The 26876-nt window shown below is 39.6% G+C and overlaps 1 protein-coding gene across 1 annotated transcript; it reads left to right on the top strand.

The window, feature by feature from the left end:
* The first annotated feature begins 5015 nt into the window (after positions 1-5015).
* LOC135463678 (solute carrier organic anion transporter family member 2A1-like) lies at positions 5016-26876 on the top strand. Its single transcript, XM_064741058.1, has 10 exons — positions 5016-5151; positions 10519-11527; positions 11887-11973; positions 12719-12949; positions 16687-16851; positions 17677-17866; positions 18338-18485; positions 18913-19064; positions 22783-22847; positions 23828-26876. The coding sequence occupies exons 2-10, from the start codon at positions 10828-10830 to the stop codon at positions 24142-24144; spliced, it is 2055 nt and encodes a 684-aa protein (XP_064597128.1). The 5' UTR covers positions 5016-5151; positions 10519-10827; the 3' UTR covers positions 24145-26876.

Below are 26876 nucleotides of genomic sequence, written 5' to 3'. Positions count from 1 at the left end.
TTCAAACCACATTTCACTGCTATATTTCCTATATGTGTGAACACAATATGAGTGTACCACAAGTGTTGTATTAATACATTGTTCATAAACTCTGTGACATTTGGGTTACCTCTCCAGTCTACGTTATAAACAAGAATGGAACAGAATACAGTGACTACAAACCACGAAGAACTGACAAGAACCGCAGGATATTTTCTTCATTGTCCATGTTACATTTAGTCCTCTCCTTGAATTCGTGAAATTCCTATACGTGCACATTTGCCATTTGATTGATTTGACTGGTGTTTTACGCCGTGCAGAAGAATATTTCACTTATACGACGGCGGCCAGCATTATAGTGGGGGGAAACCGGGCAGAGCTCGGGGGAAACCCACAACCATCCGCAGGCTGCTGGAAGACCTTTCCACTTACAGGCGGAGAAGAAGCTTGGTGAGAGGCTCCAGGGTCATTACGCTGCGCTAGAGCGCTAACCAACTGAGCCACTGAGGCCCCTGCATTTGCCATTTGGAAAAGGTCTGTATTTACATTCTCAAATATAGGAAATTATTCATATTTTTTTTCAAATGAAAATATTTGTCTCTTGCACACATCAGCAATTATCCTTAATAAAGTGAAAAGTCATGGTCGATCATTCAACTGGAGTATTTTACAACATATCACAACATGCTACAATAACAAACAACAAATCTTTACGTGCACTCGCTCACTGTAATCAAACAAGATGGCCGCAGGTGAGAAGAGAGTGAAGCCTACACAAGATTTACATTATAACACAGAATATGGAAGGTGTCAAGTACTGTAAATGAAGTAACGTTTCACTTCAGGCCTGGAGGACCTTTCAATCGTTGACCTACTAAACGTTATGAAGTATTGTAAATTAAGAACACAATATATATAAGCGTCATGTCCGACATTCATATGCCATTCGCAGTCCGTAAAAGGCGTTCCAAATCGATAATGGCAAGATCCATTTCCAAAACAACGTTTAACACTAGCTACCAAAGACAAGGCATGTAAGAAATTATATAAATTAGAAATAAATCCGGTAACACACAAGAGAGAAGCGGTCATCAGTTTTCAATGATGCCGGGCAGACAGTGGACATTCCAGACATGAATTTCGTATCAAAGTTCAAATTTGTTGTCCGTGATTGAGTTCCAGGTCAAATAACAATTAAACAAGTTTCTCAGTCGCGCTTTGATTGCAACTGTTCATAAAGGCATCATGCTGATGTAATGAGCATGGCTACCTTTACCGCCCCTAGCCCCAAGTTAAGCGGTATTAGATACAGTTCGAAAATGACGAGCGTTACAGGCCCTAACCGATCAGGTTATGATTCCTGCTTTCAACGAAAAATTGTCGTTTTTTATCGAGTTGTTTTTTGTAAGTAACCATTTCTTTTATGGTCATATAACTTTCATAGGTGCTTCGACGAAGATTTATTCTTCTGATTTGGAAATTTATAGAATTTTGCTGGGATATTGAAATTTGCACTTTCTTATCTCTCTGCGCCTTATCGTATCTCTCTGGGGCCGACTCTCTGGTCAAGCCAGGGATGGAATCATCTAGAAGTTACTATTTATTTAGTAAATTTATCAACTCAAAATTAAACCTCAAAAATATATCCCCTGTTCTACGACATCTACCTTGCACTTTTCACTATAACATATCAAAAACTCCACCTAGCGTGACATCAGTTTTTAAAAGCTGTGTTTGCTGGAAGTGAAGTCACAGCACTTTCTGACCTTGGTAACCTTCAGGGCCCAGTAATTCGAAAGTCTATTAGCTAATACTGAAATTTTTATATTTTAAATTTTATCCAAACTCAACAGCCAATGCAGTTGAAAATATAACAGCAGAAGTTTTAGTTGATATTTAATATACACGGCCTAAACTTAAATCTGATAATAAGTCTTAAACAAAGTCTTAACAACCGGGCCCTGGAGTGTGTGAAGTAACACTGGGCAAACAATTTTCAGTTCTTCTGAAAACAGACGAAATTGTAATACACTTCATCTGGGTACAAAATCGCAGTGCAGAAAGCTATAGAGCATCAACAACCTAAAATGCCTGTGTTGCCGTATTATTCAATCACTGCTCCTTCATTATTTAGGGCGGAGGCAAATCGTGGACAAAAGTGTCCGAATTGCGCATGTGTAATCTAGAGTTTGCCTGCTCTAGCAGACATCAGAAGTTTTTTCTTTGTCACCACAACTCATGGAACAAGGGAGATAGCCTTGCGATCTTTTTTATGCCCCATATTTCAGGTCATATTATTAGGGGAGTTACTTATTTTACTTATACGACAGTAACTCGTCGAGTCAAACAATGTTCATGGAAATGCTAAATATTTATTTATTTATTTGATTGGTGTTTTACGCCGTACTCAAGAATATTTCACTTATACGACAGCGCCCACCATTATATGGTGGGAGGAAACCGGGCAGAGCCCGGGGGGAAACCCAGGACCATCCGCAGGCTGCTGCCAGACCATCCCACTTACGGCTGGAGAGGAAGCCAGCCGAAAATGCTAAATAATAGCAACTTATGCTTCTTCTTGGGCCAAGGCATTAGCAGGGTTACATGTAGGTAATCCTGTTCTATTGTAAATAATGTACATTCAGTAGATTATGCTTATATGAAATATCAAATTTGGTGATATAGCGCCATATTCGTTATTCGATCTGACATTTGATTTATTTATTTGATTACGTCGTTTTACGCCGTACTCAAAATATTTCACTTGTACAATGAAGGGAAGCTTTATGGTGGGAGGAAACTGGACTGAGCCCGGCGAAAGCCTGCCACCATCCGTAAGTTTGCTGGAAGACTTTCCCATGTAAGCCTGGAGAGAAAGCCAGCAACAGGTTGACTTGATCTCACAACGACAGCAGTTTAAAAGGCTCTTGGATCATTGTGATGCACTCGGAAGTAGCATTCTGACTTCTATGTTTCCAACACATTATTTCGGATGCCAGGGTGATATTTCTTAATTGAATAATATATAAGGATAATCAATTCGGGCGCAGTCTTTTGTCCGAGTAATCAAATCGGCGTTACATTATTTTACTAATATTTCACTTATCATGCTGAGAAATTCGTGAAAGCTGACAAATATCCTTAAAAATGAGGTATGTTTAACACCTTTTGATTAATGTCTTGATTCCGTTTGATCGTTTTTATTAGGGCTTAATCGGTATCAAACCAACGCAGACGTCTGGTTACATTCACTCGTACATATATAAATGCGGCTTTCAAATGGGTGCACAAATTTAGAATGAGGTGAAAAAGGCACATGGACTATTGTCAAACTGCTATGAAGACCTCCTCCCTCTCTTCCAACCCCAACCCGGATACGCTTGACCAACGTCATGGCTGACTTTGGCATACACGTTTAGCTTACAATGTTTTTCTCGGGGACTTGTATGACGTATCGATCGTAAGAATTCACCGGAAAGCAGCCAAAATACACTTCTATTTTCCAAAACGGAGGCGTGTAACGGTCGGACAATTTTGATTCAGAGGTTTTCATTCGAGGCTTTTTTAATGTACAAGCTTATTCGGTACTATTCAAATCAATGATACATGACCTTCTGTGACTTTTTCCCCAAGTGGATAGTTTTAGTGGAATACATAAATGAATGGTCGGGGTTAGGCAAAGGTTCACTGTATCTCAGATAATATCGATTGCCTGTCCTTTATACTTATTGTTCGAGAAAATGTTATTTTAGACAATACGTGTCATGTCACACTACAGTTACAACTGGACATAATATCTTACGGTGATTTTTGTTGTTACCATTTTAGTCTGATGCATCATTTAATCAAAATGATGGGATGCAAATGGCTTATATGTTGTAATAGTCAAGCTATCTAAGTGATGAGTTACAAATGGCTGATATGTTGTAACTCTAAAGCAATCTAAGTGATGGGTTACAAATGGCTGATACATTGTAAATGTCAAGCAATTTGAGTGATGAGTTACAAATGGCAGATATATTGTAACAGTCAATCAATCCAAGTGATGAGTTACAAATGGCTGATATGTTGTAACAGTCAAGCTATCTAAGTGATTGGTTACAATTGGCATATGTATTGTAACAATCAAGCAATCCAAGTGATGGGTTACAAATGGCTGATATATTGTAACAGTAAAGCAATATAAGTGATTGGTTACGAATGGCTGATATATTGTAACAGTCAAGCTATCTAAGTAATGGGTTACAAATGGCTGATATATTGTAACAGTCAAGCTGTCTAAGTGATGGGTTACCAATGGCTAATATATTGTAACAGTCCAGCCATTTGAGTGATGGGTTACAAATGTCTGATATATTGTAATAGTCCAGCTTTCTAAGTGATGGGTTACCAATGGCTGATATATTGTAACAGTCAAAACCTCCGATCACCTTGTTTTCACTCCACCTATTGTACCGGCCGTAGACCGTGGATAAAAATTACTTGGTCTTACAAAGTGAGGAACAGGGTTTTGATACATTTGATACACTTGTCATTTACTTTCCTTTAAACGAGTTCAGGTTTGATACATATAGGTGGCAAAAAAAAGTCGTTTACAACAATATATGAAAAACCCCATGACACTTATGAGTGCTCTCACATACCGACACAAGTTTTTTCATGTTGCAAGGTCAAACGAGTTTTGACTCTAACCATAAATAATAATCAGGATAAAGCCTTAGAGGTGTACAGTATCCGGATGACAAACAGGCATTCATGTATTTGAGATGAGGTGAGCTATCTAGGCTATCGTTTATTTTCAGCGCAAGTATGAAGACAAATACTCTTAACGCTTGCAGCGATAGAGACCTTTCAATCTTTTCCACTAAGCCTGTATACTCCAAACAAAGACTCTGCCAGAAATGACCGCCATTGTGTGCCTTGCCAGTTTAGTGGGAGCAAACTATTTACAGTTAAACATGGTGCCGATTTACGTACCAGACAAAAGACACCTCAAAGAAAACTGTTTGTAGAGTTAAACTGACGATCTAAACACACAGCTTTGTAAAAACGTGCCTGATACGGTCATGCGCAAATATACTCTCCCTAGGGGGACACTATAAAGTGCACAAAAACATAATCAAAGTTGTGAGTGTGGGTCGAAAGTTTACAGTCGAATGCTTTCTCGCACAGGTAAGTCATCTAGATATCACTGTTAATCGATAGATGCAATGTAGACCGATGACACCATGACGTTCACGGTTTAAATTCAATGGATTTACTGTAGTTGTTATTGAAAAAGTAAAAGGCATTTCCAACATGGGCGGTTTAGACTGTTTATGTTAGACATAGATTGACAGAGGCATTACTTATAGATAACAACTCATCGATTTATTGTATTGGTGACGTTTCGATGTAGTTTTTTACATCGTTATCAAACCATATGAACATACAGAGATACAAGTCAACATATGTACAGTAAGAGAGTGAGTGGTGTCAAAAAACAGGCAACAATGACATCAAGAAGGTGAGGTGGTTGCTGGTTTTGACAAAGTTTTTCTCTGATTTGTTGAACTTGTTGATGTGCGCAATTGTTGCATCTTCATGTTTAGGACGTATGGCTTCTTTCAGAGGCATTTAGGAGCTGGGGTGGTATAGACTGACAGAGGCATTACTTATGGATAACAGCTCCTGGATTTATTGTGTTGGTGACGATTCGATGTAGGTTCTTACATCGTTATCAAACCATATGAACACACAGAGATATTACAAAATCCGCCAAGATTAAACTATTCACGGGTAAATACTTGTTTTTATTCACTGTCACTCAGTGTCTAAATTAAGCAGATTTTCTATAAGGAATCGTATCGATAAAGATCTTTTAACAGCTTACACTAGCCTTCGATCATCATGCCGGGAATTGCGAGATATCTTGACATCTCCTTTATTATTGAACTTATGGGTAGTATGAGTCTAGTACTGTAAAATTAGTGTTCAAGTAGTGTAAACTTTCTTTATTATAAACTATATTTGAGTCTAAAACTTTTTAAATCTGTCACCAAATATTGATAAAGTACATGCAGTAAAGGCGTCTACACGTTTGTAACTATTTGATCTTTCGATCGTCATCAAAATTCCTTTACATCTTTAGTAATATCCTATGTATATCAATCTAAAACAGTGTCCAAGTTTTAAAGAAATCCACAGACTTCCAGTATAGTTTGCATCTTCGATAGACATCCACTTGTCTCCAGGATATAGAGAAATTATTCATGTGTAGAGTACTTAATTCAGCAAGAGGATAGCTCAGCGAGCTGTATTGACCTACAGTTCTGTGGACTTTGGGACATGTATATGCAGCTGTCTTTCTAAGCAATGTTGGTTGAATTCTTTTCGCCGTGTGCACACATTTTTGTGTTAACAGTTCTTTGCGTTATAATGTCAGTTTTGTGTACCCATACCAAGTCATGTAGCCTTGACATTGGCCTCTTCAGTATTATCGGAAGAGAAAAACAAACCACAGGAGAAAGTGGTTTATACTTTGTGTGATGTTGTATTATGTAATGTGGTTTTGACTAAAGCGCAACGTTGCCTCTTCTCTCTTTACGTGGTGCTTTGGTGACATAAAAACATCGACGGCGCTCATTTCACCGTTTGTGTAGATTTAAGCTCGTTGAGGAGGATTTGTCTTCCTCCAGAATAACGTGCAAATATGTACGTCACATGTGTGAAAGTTCGTCGGTAAGGTGCTAAGAGTCGAGTGTTTGCTCTCTCTTCTAATGGTTTTCAGCCATATATAAATTTCAATTAACGCCTGGGAATGGATAACACCTATTGTTAGACAGTGTCACGCCACCGGGTGCACCCATAAAATATCGTCACCCAAAAGAACACCCTGCCAAGATGGCTACGAGTGCCAAGTACAAAACCCATCGGGTAACTGCTACTAAGGGCAGATTTAAATTGTTACCTGTACAGGTTTCAAGTGTATAAACTAAGCCGGATAGCTGTACTGCGGATCATTCCGCAAAACTATTTGTGGCTTATGTCATAATTTGAACATAGTTTAGGGATTTTCTGTAAGGTTCTGTAAATTAAAATCTCGGTAATTTCACACATGCTATCTTAAGACAAATGCCTGGAAATTTCAATACCCAGTGCCAAAATCTAAGCACTGTGAGGAGATCTTGAATTTTGCATTAAATCAAAAATTGCTTTCTGGAATCGGCCCTTTTGCGCCACCGTTCGTGAACATCTCCCGTTAATAAAGACTTCTGATTACGCTTAGTATCAATTCTAGGTGGGCCTGGCTAGGTTTAAATGATCCGTTGATATGTATGTATTCTTTCTGCAGTTAAAATAATGTAAATACCCCTTTTTAACAAGAGGCTATATTTCACTGGTTACGTGTGATGATTTCCCAGCAATCACACTGTCGTCGTTGCTCTGGTTTAACTCTCTACGCTGCACGTCTTTAATTATATTGTATTCCTGTATAATCCAGAACTCTGGTGTTCGAGTAAACATCCAAGAGGCCAGGTCTATTAAATTGCAATTAACATCACTGTATTTTTGCGTAATTCTGTTGAAATCATGGTGCTAGGGCGTGGTGTGGCCAGGTCTCTTTGCATTGTTTTAATTATTCGATGTTAAATACAACATGATGTGATGACAATACAACATTTTCAGAAATTCTAGACCAGGGACGTCTATTAAATTGCAGTTAACATCACTGTATTTTTACGTATTTCTTTTGAAGTCATGTTGCTAGGGGGCGTGTAAGTTGGTACTATTTATGTTTTCACGTAAACAATCAGAATAAAATCCTGACTGTGGTAAATTACATGAGGCCGTATTTCACTGGTTAGGTGTGACTATTTGCCAGCTATCACACTGTTGTCACTTCACTGGTTGTACCCTGTATGCTGTACGTCTATCACACTGTTGTCACTTTACTGGTTGTACCCTCTATGTTGTACATCTATCACACAGTTGTCGCTGCTCTCGTTGTACCCTCTATGCTGTACGTCTATCACACTGTTGTCATTTCACTGGTTGTACCCTCTATGCTGTGCGCCTATCACACTGTTGTCGCTGCTCTGGTTGTACCCTCTATGCTGTGCGTCTATCATACTGTTGTCGTTGCTCTGGTTGTACCCTCTATGCTGTGCGTCTATCATACTGTTGTCGTTGCTCTGGTTGTACCCTCTATGCTGTGCGTCTATCATACTGTTGTCACTTCACTGGTTGTACCCTCTATGCTGTAGGTCTATCACTCTGTTGTCAATTCTCTGGTTGTACCCTCTATGCTGTACGTCTATTACACTGTTGTCGCTGCTCTGGTTGTACCCTCTATGCTGTGCGTCTATCACACTGTTGTCGCTGCTCTGGTTGTACCCTCTATGCTGTGCGTTTATCACACTGCTGTCGCTGCTCTGGTTGTACCCTCTATGCTGTGCGTCTATCATACTGTTGTCGTTGCTCTGGTTGTAGCCTCTATGCTGTGCGTCTATCACACTGTTGTCGCTGCTCTGGTTGTACCCTCTATGCTGTGCGTCTATCATACTGTTGTCGTTGCTCTGGTTGTACCCTCTATGCTGTGCGTCTATTACACTGTTTTCGCTGCTCTGGTTGTACCCTGTATGCTGTGCGTCTATCACACTGTTGTCGCTGCTCTGATTGTACCCTCTATGCTGTGCGTTTATCACACTGTTGTCGCTGCTCTGGTTGTACCCTCTATGCTGTACGTCTATCATACTGTTGTCGCTGCTCTGGTTGTACCCTCTATGCTGTGCGTCTATCACACTGTCGTTGCTGCTCTGGTTGTACCCTCTATGCTGTGCGTCTATCATACTGTTGTCGTTGCTCTGGTTGTACCCTCTATGCTGTGCGTCTATCACACTGTCGTCGCTGCTCTGGTTGTACCCTCTATGCTGTACGTCTATCACACTTTTGTCGCTGCTCTGGTTGTACCCTCTATGCTGTGCGTCTATCATACTGTTGTCGTTGCTCTGGTTGTACCCTCTATGCTGTGCGTCTATCACACTTTTGTCTCTGCTCTGGTTGTACCCTCTATGCTGTGCGTCTATCATACTGTTGTCGTTGCTCTGGTTGAATGCTCTATGATGTACATCTTTAATTATATTAATAGTTTGCAATAGCATTATGATAAGAAATTCAAGGAATTGTTTGTTTGATATGTGTATATTCCCTCTGTAGTTGTTGTAATCTAAATACCTACTATTGTCTGCCATCGTATTATGATAAAATGATGGATTAATTCTGTACGTATAAAAGTGTGCACGTGTGGGAAAGTTGGCGTGTTAAAACGTCAGTCGTTTTACCCCGGGCACTTTTCTATCCCCTGCCCATAAAGGTGAAGTGTGTGTTCTCCCCAGAGCTGAGTTTGACAGAGCATTTTAATTGTCAAGAAGAGCTAGTTTGGAAAAAGAATTGGCCCTTAGGACAACGCTCTTCATCAATTATATAACCATATATGTAAATGAGTGTTGATAACTTTTACATCTTTTTTGTGTCTCGTTAAGCGCTGGTTGATGTAGATAACATTGGATGTACAATTCCATTTATGTTTGCTATTATCACATTTATATGTAAATTCAACACAAAATTACTTTAAAGAGATCTTCAAAGATTACTGTTAAGGCGCTTTCGCATACGACAAGTTGTTTTACTCAGACCTTACAAATATTTATTCATTCCATTGGTGCTTTATGCCGTATTCAAGAATATGTCATTTATACGACGGCGGTCAACATTATAGTCTCACGAATAAATCAACAAATAAATAAATAAATACTTAGTAATTCCACTGTTACTCAGTGATATTATTACATATTTTAATATATAACTACCATGGTTCATTTGGTTAGCGCGCTAGTTCAGCGTAATGACCAAGGAACCTCTCATCAATGCGGTCGCTGTGAGTTCAAGTCCAGTTCATGCTGGCTTCCTCCCAGGCTGTACGTGGGAAGGTATGCCAGCAACCTGCGGATGGTCATGGGTTTCCTGCGGGCTCTCTCCAGTTTCCTCCCACCATAATGCTGGTCGCCGTCGTATAAGTGAAATATTCTTGAGTACGGCGTAAAACACCAATCAAATAAATAAATAAATAAATACATAACTACCAATTAAAACACTTCTTTTTTGTGAAAGACATTCCGGTACAGATTACCTCTTCATGTGCACAAGTGTATTTTGACATATATGAACATGCGTGAAGTGCTACCTTGTCTCACTTTCAATCACCATGAAATTGTAGGTGTCGCTTCGTGCCTTCCTTCGGGTACGGCGTTAAATCGCATTCAGAGAAAGAAATCAAGTACAACATATATAGAGTTAATAACCAAGGATGATGTATTCACAGTATACGTGGATTAGCCAAGACAATTACATGCTGCCAATACGGTATATCAAATGTGTGCGTGAGGAGATACAATGCGGATATGCAGATTACACACTTTAATGGACGTCAAATTCTGCCGTAAATATACCAGTGTACCAATATACCATGCAATATCAAAATTCTCCTCTAATTTCTAGGTATCCGGGAGGCGAACAGCGTCGAGAGCTAATCTGTGGAATTTAATGATACCTAGAAGAATGCGTATTTATTAAAAGTGGTAAAGGGTTGCTCGCATTTCTCAATCACGTCAAGTTCCAAGCAGACCCGTGTCAGGACTTTGTGCTTGTGTTTGCCTGACGCAGCTGTTCAGTGACAATTTTTCTCTACCTTGAAGCTAAGATTCCATCTTCAGTGTGCTGGTGAAGTGATAAGCCTATTTTTTGTACGCACTATCATTGTAGACGAGGGCCTTGCGCTACAACGAAACAACCTAGAAAGCGTCCACGATGTCTGCAGACAAAGCAAAAGGGACGTCAGTAGAGGAAATGGCGACTCACGTTGAAGACGGTAGCCCACACGAGGATGATGTGGACACCCGTTGTGGCGTAGGAAGCTTCAAGCCAAGCTTTTTGCAAGTCTTTGCCACCATTCAAGGGTTCGTCGCGTTCAACGCCTTGTCGAACCTGTTCACATATGGCATACGAATCTTCCTGGTGTCCCAGTTGACCACCATCGAGAAGCGATTTGGCTTCAGCAGCTCCCAGAGCGGTTTCATCCTCAGTTCGTCGCAGATCTCATTTGTCGTCTGCATTCTTCTGTTCTCCTACTACAGCCGCTATTCTCATATCCCTCGCATTCTGTCCGTGACAAACATGATTGCCGGAGCCACGGGAATTGTTTTCTTTACCGCTCATTTCCTTCCATTCCAAGACGACTCGACCGGGGCTTCCGGCTCATTGCTTGTTGGCAACCGTTCTGCAAACGCTTCTGCAGGAGGGATTTGCCAGATTACCGATGGACCAGGAGTAATGGCGGAACCCATCTGTAACAAACGTAATTCAATCATCAGTGAAAACAACTTAGCCCTGGGTATTTTTCTGGCCTGCATGTTGATTCAAGGAGCAGTTACGTCCCCTCGCACGCCGCTAGGTGGCACCTTCGTGGACGACAACAACCCAGTGCCGACGAACACCGGAAAGTATATCGGTGAGCAAATCAACGTTTTAATGTCTTAAACTGAAAGCTTTTGACTGCTTGTCTTTGCATGACTCCGTCCTATTTTGTTACTTTATATACTTTTTGGAGAAACTGACCTTGCGATTATTGACCTTAATGGTTGACGGCAAGCATATGAATGTCTGTTTCGACACATACATAAATTGATAAATTTGACGGAATGTCGACAACCCGCTGTAGATTCAACTGTAGTTATCAAATCGGATAACTTTTTAAAACATATGGCGTAATCCCACTGATGTATGATTTGTTTCCTCAAATTTTATGTTTTAGCTTAAATAAGTGTTCTTTTTTGTATGGTGTGATGAATTTTCTTCATTTTACTCCAGGTATAATGATGGGAATTTTAACACTGGCACCGGCGTTAGCGTTTGCATTTGGAGCAATGAGCAGCCGCATATTCCACACACTTGAAGGTACGACATACAGCTAAAAGTGTACCTATATAAAGGAAAACGAAAAACAAATTAAAGTAATCAGTACTGGTCACATTTTTGAAAAGTTAATTTTTTTGAAACTTTTATATTTGAGATCTTGACTCCAATTGAGGGTTATGTGCGCCATTTTACTCAATCACTGACTTTAATGAATATCAACATGTTTTATAACCAATTAATTCATTACCAAATATATTAACCATTCAGTAATGGATCCTGCTGATGGACTGAGCCTCCCCGAGAACTTGCCCCTTGCATTGTTTTGATGTGACTGTATTTTAAATGTGATGACAATACAGCATTTTGAGTAATTCTAAACCAGTGACGTCTAACACAATTGCAAACAACCCCATTGCATTTTCGTAGTCTAATTCTGATTAAACCGTGGTGCTAACGGGTACGTAATTTATTACACTGTATTAAAGCATTTGATTGAACAATAGGAATAAAACCCTAATTGAGGTAAATTGACGAGAAGACCTATTTCAGCGGTTTCCTGTGATCATATGCCAACTACCACACTATCCTCGCTGCTCCAGTTTTACTCTCTGTGCTATACGTCTTTAATCATATTATATTCAGCCACAAAAGACTACATTATGGAATGTGAAAAAAAAGAGAAGAGCGATACTCAACTGGTGGAATCGGTTCCCATTTAGTGAGTTATGGTTTTACTGTCTTATTTGATTTTATTTTATTTTAAGAGATATCTTCTCTTTCGCAGCCACCGACCTGACCTCGCGGGACCCGACCTGGATAGGAGCCTGGTGGATTGGTTTTGTTATCCTCGGATGTCTCAGTATGTTTTTCTCTTCTTTCCTCTTTTGCTTCCCTAAACGCCTGAGAATGGCGCCAGTGCACAGTGCTAAGACAGGTGAAAAAGAAACGAAGAAAGAAGAAAGCAAGATGCCAGAAAGGAAGAGCTGCGTGGGTCGATTCAAACGTCTGGTCATAGGTATGTTGAATGTAGAATTGAACATGTGGGTTTCCTTAGAGGTGGAAGGAATGTGGGTGTACTGGGTGGGGTGGGGGTTGGGTGGTAGTAGGAGCCAGACGTGCGCAACTTTGAAGTCAAAAGTGAAAGTCAAAACTTGTATCGCCCAGATCAACTCGAATGGGATATACAGTACAAAATGTATAACGTTTAGAGAGCCTGGGGCGTTCGAAATATCTCTGACAAAATACTAGTAACATAACTGCGTCAGTTTAAATAACAACTTTTTGTGCACAGATTTAATTCTTTTTTGATTTACCCAGGATTTCGCAAAACCAATTGCCACTATTAGGATCTCCGAAACTGATTGACTGTACTGCCTTGCCGCGTACTAGAGTTGGGGTAACACTTACTGGGGTCTCGTCAGCTGTTCGTACAACAGAACAGGAGAGTTTCGAGTTCAAACTCTTTCATTGCTAGAGGTAAAAAAAGCTCTACTATATCGCGTGACCTGTCAGAAATGTTGGGCAATTGTATACGACCATATTTACAATACCATAGGCGTGTGAAGGAAGTTTCACAATAGGTAATATAGAGTAGTCGTGGGGTGGAGAAAATTGAGGAGGTGAAAGGTTATTTTGAGCTTGAGAAGGTCCGAATGGAAAAAAGTGTCATATGTGTCTCTGGAACACGGCGACACCGCCGATAAACAAACATTGCATAAAATATTTGCCATTTTAAGTGGGACATTAGAACTGTTTTTCCCTTGAGCGACAAAAAAGTTTGATCTCCAAACTTCCCTATTCTTGATGTCGTGTTCTAAATGTAAAATGGGCTATCTGTCAGTCTATGTATTGAACGAAGAACAAAAATGTATTTTTATGAAGAGTTTGACGTCTCCACGCAAAGACTGAGAGTTAGGGTTACTATGGATCTAGACAGCCCTCAAGTCAGTGTAGGGATGGTAGTCTAGACCGGGTTTCAGTGTGGTTTGTGTAACAGTGTACTGTTGTCATCATTTCAAACCATTGCTTCTACAGTTAAGTACACGTAAGCCCACTAAAATGACGCAAAAGTATCGCTTGCGAAATTGCATGGTACTGCACATGGTACTGTCAAGGGCACCGCCACTACATTTTACACCAAAACAGCACAATTTCAGCCAAGACAGAATCACATGCATGCGTGGCGCTGGACAATATACTTTGTCGACAATAAACGGCCGGAGCAGTCAAACGAAACAGGTACGACGTTACCGCAGTCGAGTAAATATATATGTACCACAGCACGGTACCCTTTAGATTTAGTGAGCTTATAGATCTGGGTCAGATCGTCTTACAGCTTGTACTATATATTTTGATGGCCATCTATGGTTGAGAATTACACAAAAATTTCTGCAAGAACTTTGTCTGAACATGTTGTTAAATGAGAGAAATCACCGACCCCCCCCCCCCCCCCATCGTTATGGCAAAAAAAAACTAAATATGGTTTTCTTCAGTTAAACTCAAAATTGTGTGATGGAAATAATTCAGATTTCAAGTCATTCAACATATCTCTCTTCACCGAGATTTACAACATAAAATGAAAATGTAAACTTGAACGCTGTCTGTTTGAAAGAAGGCAGTAGGGTGGATTCAATCTTAAGCCAGAGTGCAACAAATGTAAGTAATATTTGTTTATGTGTATCTATAAAACAGGAGCACATACATATACAGGAATGTACTTGTGTCAATACATGCCGCGAGTTCGAATCCCTTCCATGCTTGCTAACTTTTGAATTGAAGTCGTGGCGAGTGTCAGAAACATCGCGAGTTTAAGTGACATTCTCTAAATTCTCCAAAACATTACCGAAATTGCATGTATGAGAAAATATATTAGCACACAGCAATAAAAAAACGTGACCAAAGAAACATTCGGCGTATTCTACCATAGTAGGCCGAATGTAACGTGACTGAGGCAGTTAGGAAAAAAAATTCAAACGGAGTAAAAAGGAGTTGTTCAGTCTATATTCATTAATCTGACCTTAACATCGTGCACGACACCTTACCCCAACCCCCCACCTGGAGCCTCCAAGAAGGCTAACTTTTCCCCGTATCCCTCACTCGTTCTCCGCTGTATTCTTATGTAAGAACAGGTATAATAAACACTGGCCTACATTTCGTTTATTTCACTGTAGAAAATTTTGGTCGCACCTACGTCAAATTCATAGCACACCGATATCATGGCCCAGCGTGCAATGTAAAAGGCTGACATCGGGAGGTACAATGTAATTCATTTCTTGATTTGAAATTGTATGTCATCTGTATATATACTGCTAAGAGGTAGAAAAACGCCTATCTTTTAAGCGTGAGGCCAGGGTTGAGGGTTCTCTAAATGGGCTCTGTTAAAAAGAAAAAAAAACACATAAAAGTGACGAAACAATTACGAGAAAGACCATCGGAAACTGCACACTCCAAAAACACAAACTGTCGCTGAAAACACATTCAGTTATTAATTTGAGGGATTTTTTTCAGCGTTGGGGATGTTTAAAACTGTAGAGTGAGCTTTATGAATCGTTCCCACGGTGGTCTTGTACATCTACCCCGACATCACACAGAGGGCAGTTTGTTGTGACGACCACCTTAGTGATCTATTACTCATAGGCAATAACATCGACTCCAACATTAAAAGCTGCGTTTTTACAGTGGGGAAAAACTTCTCCTGACATCAGAGTACCTAAACACCGACTGTATGGTTTATAAAGTCCAGTATATAATTGGAAACTTTGAATGCATTTAATCCTTTTAAAATATGAAAAGAAAAAAAGGGCAGCCGCCTGTTTGATGAACCTTATTTCATCTTTGGCCTTTTTCACAGTTTGACTTAAATGTTTTCAGTCTGCGCTTCTCTGACTTGGTTCTCGGCAGTGTGTACTCTGCCGACTCGGTGTCAATACATATACTGATTGGGCGACATATACTTGTGTCTTCGGTATAATGTTTTTAGTGAAGCAGCATTAAAATATAATAATATTAGGAACGACTGAGATATCACTGAAATAGTTATAAAAAAAACATTAAAATCAATCAAACTGAGACTCCAATCAAAGACTTCTGGCGATCTGCATTTATTGATCTACCGCAGTAGATCTAAATCCCAGTTAAACGAGAACCTTTTCCGTTTTCCGAAGTACATGTAGTTCGGGCGAAAACTGTAGGCTCTATATTTTGTTTATTTGTACCCTTACGATTGCGTTTTTATTCTGCTGGCGAACTGGCGACGTTTTGTTCATGCATGGGTGGGATTACACGGTGAGATTTGTTGTATAGATTTGCCAAATTCGATTAGTTGATCGAAATCAGAATGTTTTTTTTGTCCCATTTCCCTTCCACTGGCCGAGTTAATACAGCAAACCAAACTGTCTGAAAGCGGCTTTTTTGCAATGCAAGAATTGCCAATTTAGGCTGAACAGACGTCCCCACTGTGCGAGAAAAAGGGGCCCATTGATGGTGTCAAATATGGTGGCTGCAATGCTGTAGCTGATTAAGTTTAGCACAATATTCACAGCACCGATGAGATCGTTGTGAGTTCAAGTCCAGCTCATGCTGTCTTCTTCTCCGGATGTATGTGAGAATGTGTGCCAGAAACCTATGGAAGAACGTGGATTTTCCCTTGCTCTGCCTGATTTCCTCCCACCATAATGCTCGCCGTATATGTGAAATATTCCTGAGTACGGCGTAAAAAAACAATCAAATAAATAAATGTTTGTATGGTTTCAGTTCCCCTCCGATCTGTGTTCCGAGTACTCAGGCTTCCGGTATTCACGCTGCTCGCCTTGTCCTCCACTATGCACACGTTCGCTCTCCTCGGTATGGCATCGTTCTTTCCCAAATACCTGGAGACACAGTTCTACATTCCGACTTACAAAACGAGTCTGATGTTAGGTAAGTAAATCGGTTCTACATTCCGACTTACAAATAGAGTCTGATTTTAAGAAGGTAAACCAGTTCTACATCCCGACCCACAGCACGTTAGGTAAGTAAATCCGATCTACATCTTAACTTAATCAAAACAAGTCTTAATTATCTACCTAATTCTGCCAGTATCATTACTTACAAATCAGTATTAATGGGACGAGAGCACAGCATTTAAAGTAATTCCGGACCAAAAACGTCTAAAATATTACAATTAACATCACTACTTTCCGTTACCAAGCTCTCCATTGTACTACGGGACAGTTAAAACAAAACAATAACTGATGTAGATTGGCCAGAGGGCATATTTCACCGGCAATAAGTGTGGCAGGTGTGACCATTTGCCAACTGCCTCACTGTTGTCTTTTATATATTATAGTGATATTTCACTTTTGACGCTTAACACCTGAAGTCGAGAAAAGTTGGAAACAGTTTTCTTCGGCGTGGACCCCTACTGCTGTTGAAATTAAAAAATAAATTAAAATGCGTGAACTCTGACCAGTGACTAAGTTACAGTGTTCAATGTATCAGAAACGCGACATTGCCCCCCCTCTCCCCCCTCTCCCCCACTCCCAGCCTTGTAACAAAGAGTCCCTAAGCTATACACTCATTTGTTGTTTCCCGCATTACTTCACAGTTATCAGTGTATGTGCCTCATAAAACACCTAGGAGCTACACAAGCACTGCAACGTCACAAAAGGAAACAATATGTTTTACTCCGATTTGGGACATTTTGTGTAGCTCGTCCATGCAGAATGTTTTAAACTCACAGTTAAAATTGTTTTCTATACGCAGGCGTCATTTCTCTGTTCGGGAGCACGATTGGTCCAGTGGTAGGAGGGTTTGTGACGTCACACTTTAAACTGACCACTCGCGGAAACCTGCGCCTTATTCTGGGAGTCTGTATTTTGCTGACCATTGGGTGTCCCATAGGGATGTTCCTGGCTGGTCAACCCACGGACCTGGTCCAGTCCAAGTTCGGAGGGTAAATCAGTTTTTATTCACTTGCTTATTTCACGCTCTACGCTCTTCAAGTAATCTGTTACATGGTGAGGTGGCATAGTTTTTTTTAACCATTATCGTGTATTTCAAGCGTCTGTTCTTATTACAGCATCATACTTTAGTTAGAGTAATCGGGTAGTGTGTTGCCCATAACATAAAATTACGTTACACAAACATTATCTATTCTAACATCACTCAGGGAACATATTATGCTTAGTTTAACAGTGTAGCTTTTGGAGTGTGCAAAGAAACATTTCGTGGCCAGTCAACTTTGCTGTTTTCATTTCAATGCCATACAAATAGTGTAGCATGAAGAATTATTTTAACTGCAGATATTGCTTGATATACTACAAATTAATCCTTGTTCAGTCATACAAGTTGAATTTCATATTTTCATTTATTTCTTCACTCAAATTGTAATGACTTAATGTACTGTTGTCAAACGTGTTTTTAGACAACTTAAGCCGGGGGCGTTGATGGGCAACGACAGCTGCGTCGCTGGCTGTCTGTGTAGCGGTGACGTCATCCAGCCGGTATGTGGTTCTGACGGTGTGACGTATATGTCCCCGTGTCACGCAGGATGCTACAGAAGGGAAAACTCCGTGAGTATGACGCAGTTTTGGCTTATCGGGTCACTGACACGTTTTTAGAATTCCAGGAGAACAGTATATGTTCAAATTAAAACTACAAAGACGACTGTGTAGAAATTTTCACGTTCACAATGACATTTGTACACTAACTGCATTACATAAATTACATGGCATGCGTACCGCTGATACGGAACATTATATGGGTACACACTGTATGTGTGCCGATCGTACACGGTAATCGTTAGAAAGTATCTGATAACGTGCATATTGTTTCTAAGTTAATCAGGCTTTTTGTCGTGTATTTCGCTGACAACTTGAGCGAATGACAACCGCATTTGTGGCAGGCCTAGGCTTACTTGAGGCGTTGGTGGAGGGGTGGGAGGGGGGGGGTGTAAATACCACTAATCACACTGACTCGATCCTGTCTCTCTACTTGCAGATCTACCTCAACTGTACCTGTTCCGGAGGTACAGCTAAGCCCGGTTCCTGTGCCCCCGAGGATGTGAAGGTATACCCCTTGCTCGTTTACAGCACCTTGACCTCCTTCACCGTGACCTTTGCAATCAGTCCCAACTTCATGGTTATTGTTAGGTAAGTAAAACCAGAGAAAAAGACAGATTAAACCAAAGCGAACATGCAGCTCGCGTGTGGTACACGTCTTGTGACCTTGAGGATATGAAGGTACTTTGCGTTGCGTACAGTTGACTTTTGTGGCTAATTGCGCATGCGCTTATTTATTCTTTTATTCATTCATATTATTTTTGATTCGACGTCAAACATTTTTCATTTACCAACACTTGAGGAGGTTACATAGAGAGGGAAATATCTGAGTCTACTGACAAAAAATCTGGGTTATATAATTAAGCTAATTTAACTCAGAGAGCTGAATCATTTGACCAGATAAGCTGGGTCTGACAAAAAACCAAGTGAATTAACAATATAACCACAAGCGTTTTTTCACTCAGCTTATCTCAGTTTTGGAGTTGAGTTAGTTGCATAACTCAGATTTTTGAGCCAGTTAACTCAAACTTTTCTGGAGTGTGGTCCGGACATTTTTGAAAAAACAAAAAAAAAGACGATCCGCGATTCAGTCGATTTTTTGCTATTATTTTAGAGCATTCCAAGTAATTATCTTTCACAAAACACCAGCCTCAGCTGTGCACGTGTTACAATTCAAAATTGGTGATAAAGTCAGAAAAGTTTATATTGGGACCCGCTTTATCACTTTGTCCATTTTTAAACTAAATTTAATGTAATAAATAGTTCAGGTATGAATCTAATATTTTCTGATTGGCAATGATTCGAGGCGTTCTTCGTAAATAGAAAATATTTGGTTTTATGAATATGGATTATTTTCCTTTAAGCTATTAGACTTTAAGTTGACGACATGATCGCCATCTGCTTTAGAAAAATGTTTTTATAATGTCACAATAGATAAAAACGTACAGGTAATCTGTACTATATGTATTAAAGAAAAGTTTTGCCATAGTTTAGGGACAGTCTTTTCATTTGTGATTAGTGAAAGTAAACACAGGCTGATTCGGAGGGAAACCACAGGTGCTATAGTTGATATGTGCTTAGTGCGCCAAACTATTGACATGTAAGCGTCTTAAAACGCTTTAAAGAAAACAAATAATTCAAAGACGAAGGTGATCTGCACATGTTTTAACTGGCAAGGCGCTATATTCTCCGAATTCCCATATACACGAAGGATGTTACTGCTATGCTGGCCCCACAGCTTCCTGTACATACACGAGCGCCCCCAAGCGGAACTTCCAGGGACCAGGAGCCTGCTTAAGCCTTATAAGAGGAGTGTATTATAAATCGTTTTATTGGAGGAAGGAAAGCATTGTAAATTATTTTATTTTGATTGTGAAATTGACCTACTTAGAAATCAGGTTCTTGATCCAGTCTTCATCGATTAGCCTGAGAGCCATTACGTATGCATGTAGGTTTCAATGGGCTAGTTTAGGCGCTTTCTGGGCGATTGGGCGATGACTGGCTCTAACTACACGATACCGTATCTCGGCTGTCACCACGGGATACATCGCGTTATCCTCGACAAACATCGCCTGACGCATACTTAAAATTATGGCTGGGTTTCATACAGCACACCTAAGTAAACCCATAACTACCATGACAACGTATGGTGTAGAGAGATACATGAACGTAGCTAATGGCTACTTAAAGTAAAAGAAAGCTAAAAAAATGAATTAAGGTTCATCACCTGGACAACTGAAAATTATGCGTAAAGATACTTTCATTTCTTTTTTTCAAATTTTTTTTTAGAGTGTTGAAAGGCATTCAAATATTTGAATAGTGAGGTGAGCTTTATGAGCCATACTCAAGGTATCTAGCAAATTTGACGTCGTTTCACCTTTTTTCTTCATGTGCACCAGAAGAAAGGAATTTTTGGGAACATTTTTTCAGTAATCTTTCACCCATCGGTAAAGTTTTTTCAAATTCAGTGTAATGATTAGAGTTGGATAAACTTCGTGTGACGTCAGCGTTCCTAGACTCCGACAGTATGGTCCTTAGAATTCAAATGTTTGAGTGCCTTTAAATCTTTTCATAAAACTCTCAAAAAAATAAATGAAATCATGACACCAGGGCCTTGTATGCTTTTCGCACGTTATCAAAGCAAGCCATCACAGGTAAATTACGGGGGGTTGGAGGGTGGGGGGGGGGGGGTCATCTGGGTAGCCCGGTAGTCTGAACCACAGGGGATTATGTTGAGTTTTTATTCAGAAAGAACCATGTGGAACGCAAGCCCCCGGGAGAAACTTTTTGTGACACATTTAGCAGAGAAAAGCTCTGAAAAGTCTGGGACTGTGACATTTTATCTGCTTGTTACCGGTACATAAGGCGGACAGGTCTATAGTGTATAGGATATTCCCGTGTGTAAAATTTGCTTAGAGGGCATGGAGCTGAGTGCACTATATTGTGTGAACTACCACGCATGTGCGTTATTGCGTTCTTCATTTACCACAGCCTCAACATCGAATTTTTTCCATAGTCTGTTTCGTTTAACTTGTCACCTATATTCAACTGTATAAAATTATTTTTATTCACTGCCAAAATTGCCTTTAATCAATCACGCATCTATATGTTGGACGTCCAGGTTATTGCAAAGAAAATGCACTGAGAATACTTTTTCTGATTTACAAAGTTAATCTCCATAAGGTTGTTTTCGATACCCGGTACAAAGAGGGCACTACTTCGGGTGACGTCTATAACTACGAGTGGCGGCTGGACCATGAGTGTGGGCTTTTTTTTACCATAACATTCAACCAAGCAGGTTAAACAAACTGCACGCAGTGACAGAGCTCACAATGTTTCTCTGCGAATACACTACTTCGCCTCGTAAACAAGCTTATGTAGTTTACTACTATGAATTAGAACAAATGTACACTAACTGCATTTTTCTTAATAAAACCAACGCCCATCATATGAGCGTGTAAGTGTTACGCGTCTAACCAAAGGTAGTGAGGTTGACTTATGCTACATAGAGCTAAATACAGGCAAGAGGTAAAGATAAGCAGGCTATAGTTGTTACAAAGTATAGGGCATGCGGCCTATGTCAATCGTGCAAGAAATAGGAGACTGGCTGAACTCACAACTGTCTTTTATGTGAAAGTAGGCCATAAACACAGACCTTTAAAGGCTGTGATATTTAAGTGCACGAACTAAAGCTTATCCTGTCGATGACGATGTGAACTTTAATACAGTTCACATTGTTTGAACTACAAACTTTACAACGGAAGTTTATATGCATGGAATATATTAAACCGATCCATGTCAGTTATAGGGATATATTAATGCTCACATGTTTAATATGAGAAACTGCTTATGTATGGATTATATTTTTCCGTACTTTCTTTTTGTTATATCCTTTTTCTTTTGGTTGCCTTTTTGTGTAACATCTCTCTCCTCTCCGTTGTGTAGCTCCGGTTAAATGTTTTCACATCGCTCGGTCAGACCACGTCGCTCCATCATGATCACGTCGTCACCGCATGGTATTTATTAACTGGCGACAGTTGCTTTGGATGGAAAACAAAACTGTACTGTCACATGTGCCATGAAGGATTAATCCTTGGCGGAAGGAATAATCGTTAAGATGAGTGACATGCCCGAGTCATTTCTTAGGACACCGCAAGAAAATTTCCGGGGCAATCGTGTCTTAGGTTCTTACCTACGGTTCAGATTAATGAACTGTGGTATTGGAAACTACGTTACACCTTCGTTACTAAACCACCCAAAGAATCAACATATTTACTGTTACTGTTTTTTTTTTCTTTTTCTTTTGCAGAACGGTGACAAAGAATGACAAGTCGTTAGCGCTGGGTTTATCTTCCTTCATATCCACATTGATAGGTAAGTGCTGTGAAGGTTAGAATGATCGATTCCTTGTGAATGTAAGATAAATTTTTGGATTTTCAGCATAGAAAATAAATTATTTCCGACGAATATAAAAATATAAAAAAGAAAAATAATTGCTCCAGATTTTCTCCTCACTATGTTCTGTTTCTTCGTTGCCCATCAAATTTGCATTATAACAGAGGGGAACATCTAACCACTGCGCATGTCAGCTATTACAGTTAGCAAAATGGTGGGATTGAGTTAAAAAAATGCAAATTTCTTGATCATAACCTGAAAGCGAAATCAATCACTCAACTTATCGATCCAATTCAGATCCATTTTCACGTGGATATTTGTAATGTAGTATTGTACATTACAGTAGTGTATACCGTGGTAGTTAGCCAATCGTATCGCAGATTAAAACACACGTAGTATTTCAGTATCCCTGATGGGAACAAGAACCCGCCTGAATTGCAATAGGCGGTTTTCGAATTTGAACACTTGTGGTGTAAAGGTCATACTGTATCCCGTGACCTATCAAAAATGTCAGGCAACTATTTTTGGTCGGGTTTTCTATAACATGAGTGTCTGAAAGAATTTCGGAAAAAGTTATTTATGGTAGACGAACGATGGAGAAACCTGAGAAGCTGAATGTTGGTAAACATTCTGAAATTCCTGAAGGGAAAATGTCCTTTGTGGCAGGTGATTAAAGTGGGCAAGGCTGTCTAACATTTTTGACAAATCTCATTATACAGTAGAACTGTTTTTACCTTCAGCGACAAAAGAGTCCGAACTTGAAAATCTCCTGTTGATCGGGAAAAGGTTCACGATGCTTAATTTGAAGGAATTAGATCTAGTCATCACCTGTACATACATATAGACATACATGTGCAGATAGAGTAACCGAATATTTAAGAACCAGGTGATGTGATCAGTCTTAACTATTAATGTACCTATATACTTATGTAACAAATGACATTGATATCTTGTTTCAGGTCACTTCCCTGCACCGGTTGTTTACGGGGCGATCGTCGACTCAGTCTGTTCAATATGGCATGAAACCTGTGCTGGTACGGGCGCATGCGCACACTATGACCTGAGTGCCTTCCGCTTCAAAATCTTCGGCACCAACATGGGATTATTCTTCCTGTCGGCCGTTCTCATCTTTTTTGCCTTGCTAGCCCACAATCCTCAGGATGAAGAAAGTGATTCTATGTCTAAAAGCATAGCCACCTCTGTAACAACTGTGTCAGCGAACGGAGAACCCGAGCTATTGAACGTCAAGCCGACTGGGAAGGAAACGAAGTATTGAAAGAAAAGTATTAGCCAAAAAAAAAAACACATATACATAAATATATTCACCTGAAAGATCTGATTTTGCTCTTTTTATTATTTTTTTTATTATCATTATAGTGTTTAAAGCTGTTTAAACACTTAAATGGTGATAAATATTAACGACGACTGTGATTGGAGGCATGATAAATTTGGAGTCTGATCAGTTTGATCATGGCTCTATGTTTAAAAGGATTTATCTACATTGGTTGGACAGTGCAGTTCCGTTGAAGCAATGCATGCAGCATACGGGCCAACTGACGTCAGCAGAAGTGGATTTCATTGGCTACTTCCACATAAGGTCAGACGGTTTTCTCATACGGATATAAATTTCCTATTAAATCCTAAAATATTTCCAAGAAATATTTTATGTTAATAGCTGTGAAAAAAAAATATTGTATGTGATTTCATATTTGAAAAGAGCAGTGTCAGATACATCCGCTGATGTATAATGTGTATTATGATAGATTTTGCTAAAAACATTACTTTCGCCTTCGTGTCTATGCACGGCTGATTTTAGGAAGTGTCAATGATGGGGGAGCCTATCCCCCATCTACCACCTAGATGAGAAATCCATGCATGGCGAAATCATGCGCTGGAGCGAGTTTCGCATGTTATGAGATATAGGCTCGTTTTCACGAGTTAATCTTAACATTTTGACTAGGGGCTCGCTTCCAGAAAATCTCTTGACAAATTCTCTGTGCTGTCATGGCATAGCATGTCAGGTATGCAATGTAACTACATTGAAGTGCAGTTTATCGATCTCTGTATATCGAACTTATTTAGATCATCATCATGCAAAACCGTAGGAGGAGAAAACTGAGAATTGGTGATAAATAACATACTAATGACTGCATTGTGCATTTAAAAATTCTTTCGGAACAAAATGTTTACATTTAACGCTTTTGTGCGCCTTTTGGTGCATAAAGAGTTCACCCATAACAACGTTCAACCAAGACATGTTAGCCATGGAAAGTAGGGCCTATACTCCAAACAGCAACTTTACATCATCTTATTTAGCCATAGACGGTGTACCCAAAACAACAACGTTACCCCAGCTTAGTTTAGCTATAGACAGTGTGCCCAAAAGAACAACGTTACCCCAGCTTATTTTAGCTATAGACAGTGCACCCAAAACGACGTTACATCAGCTTAGTTTAGCCATAGGCAGTGTACCCAAAACAACAACGTTACACCAGGTTAGTTTAGACATAGACAGTGTACTTGAAATAACAGTTTACCCAATACAAACAACGAATTTACACCAGGCTCTTTCTGGACACAGACATTGTATCCGAAACAATGACGTCAAACTGACTGACTTTGGCCATACAGATGTACCCAAAGACACTTTACACTGGCCTAACGTTTGCAACAACGTTACTTTGTGCATACCATTATTTATCCGGAAGGCCATAGAAGAAATCTAATTCTGTGAAAATCACCCAGTTAATTTGACATCTGAATTTAGTCCCTCTTCAAAGTCGTGCCGTCGACTTTAATATCAACAGGCTTGGTACTGTACATTACAGGCATTGTGATAAACATTATCGGTTATGGAATGTGCACTAATGAGAACCCTGATGTGAAGTTTGAGAACGGCTTTGTACAGGGAGATATAATAAAGATATGGTAAGATCAAATCTATATTCCTTTCTAGAAAAAATATGTAAAGACAAACTATTTTCGTGTTTAATTTCCTTATCCCTAACTCTTGGAAGCAGTTATTATAGCGATCAAGCTCCGTACATGTTTCATACTTGTCCACGGATGATAGTAAAACTTGAAAACTTGTACATGTATAGTTTAAAAAATTAAAAACGTCAATTATAAAGGAAAGAAATAAGTGCAATAATGTTGAAAACGATTTCAAATCAAAACGCAAGCATTTAATTTTAGCTCAACAAACTAAGAGGGCAATGCCAAGACATCATCACATGTAACTTCAAGTGGTTGGTATTTTACGGGCAGCTTTATTTCTGAAATAAGACAAGGTATATAAGGGAAGGGTAAGTTAATAAAATTTGAAAATTAACATTTTTTGAATTTTTTGATTTTTTGAACCGCCTGGAACCAGCCTAATAAGCCAATTAGCCAAATGAATGGCACACATTTTGTCCTAAGTATCAAGATAAGCATATCACCATCTGGCATTCTAAGCTACTTCCTCCGTTGAGATTACGTCTGTAATACACTTGGGCGTCATACTTTTTACAACAGCGATGTCGAAAGCGAGGCTCATGCATTACGTCACCTGATATGAGATGATCAGATCCGCACGAAGAGCGCTGACCTGTTTTGCTTTAACTCTACAGAAACGCCATCGCTCTCCTTGGCATATGCCTGCAGTAGCGTTCGCTTTTAACGTGCTTCTTCGAGTTTTCCATGACTTCGATATTGAGTGTTTGTCATTATAGACATTGAATTAATATATCATAATATATTAGCCGAAACCAAAATGTTTTGAATCGCATATTATTATTCCCAAAGCCCGCTTCGATTTCAACTGCCTCGGATGTTTACACGTAACAGAAGGTGAACCTACTTTGTGAAACGCTCAAAGAAATATTGGAATTATTTTACGATATGATGTATACTCAGAATTAAATACAATTACACTAAAAGTAGATTGTGTCATCCGCAAAAATCTCATTAACATAATTGTGTTGTATTCATGTTATATTCAAATAAAGATTGTACACTATTAGCTTA

This window comes from Liolophura sinensis, chromosome 3, assembly GCF_032854445.1.
Source record: "Liolophura sinensis isolate JHLJ2023 chromosome 3, CUHK_Ljap_v2, whole genome shotgun sequence".
Taxonomy (NCBI): domain Eukaryota; kingdom Metazoa; phylum Mollusca; class Polyplacophora; order Chitonida; family Chitonidae; genus Liolophura; species Liolophura sinensis.
The sequence above is the reverse complement of the archived record's forward strand: the minus strand, read 5'-3'. Positions and strand labels throughout refer to the sequence as shown.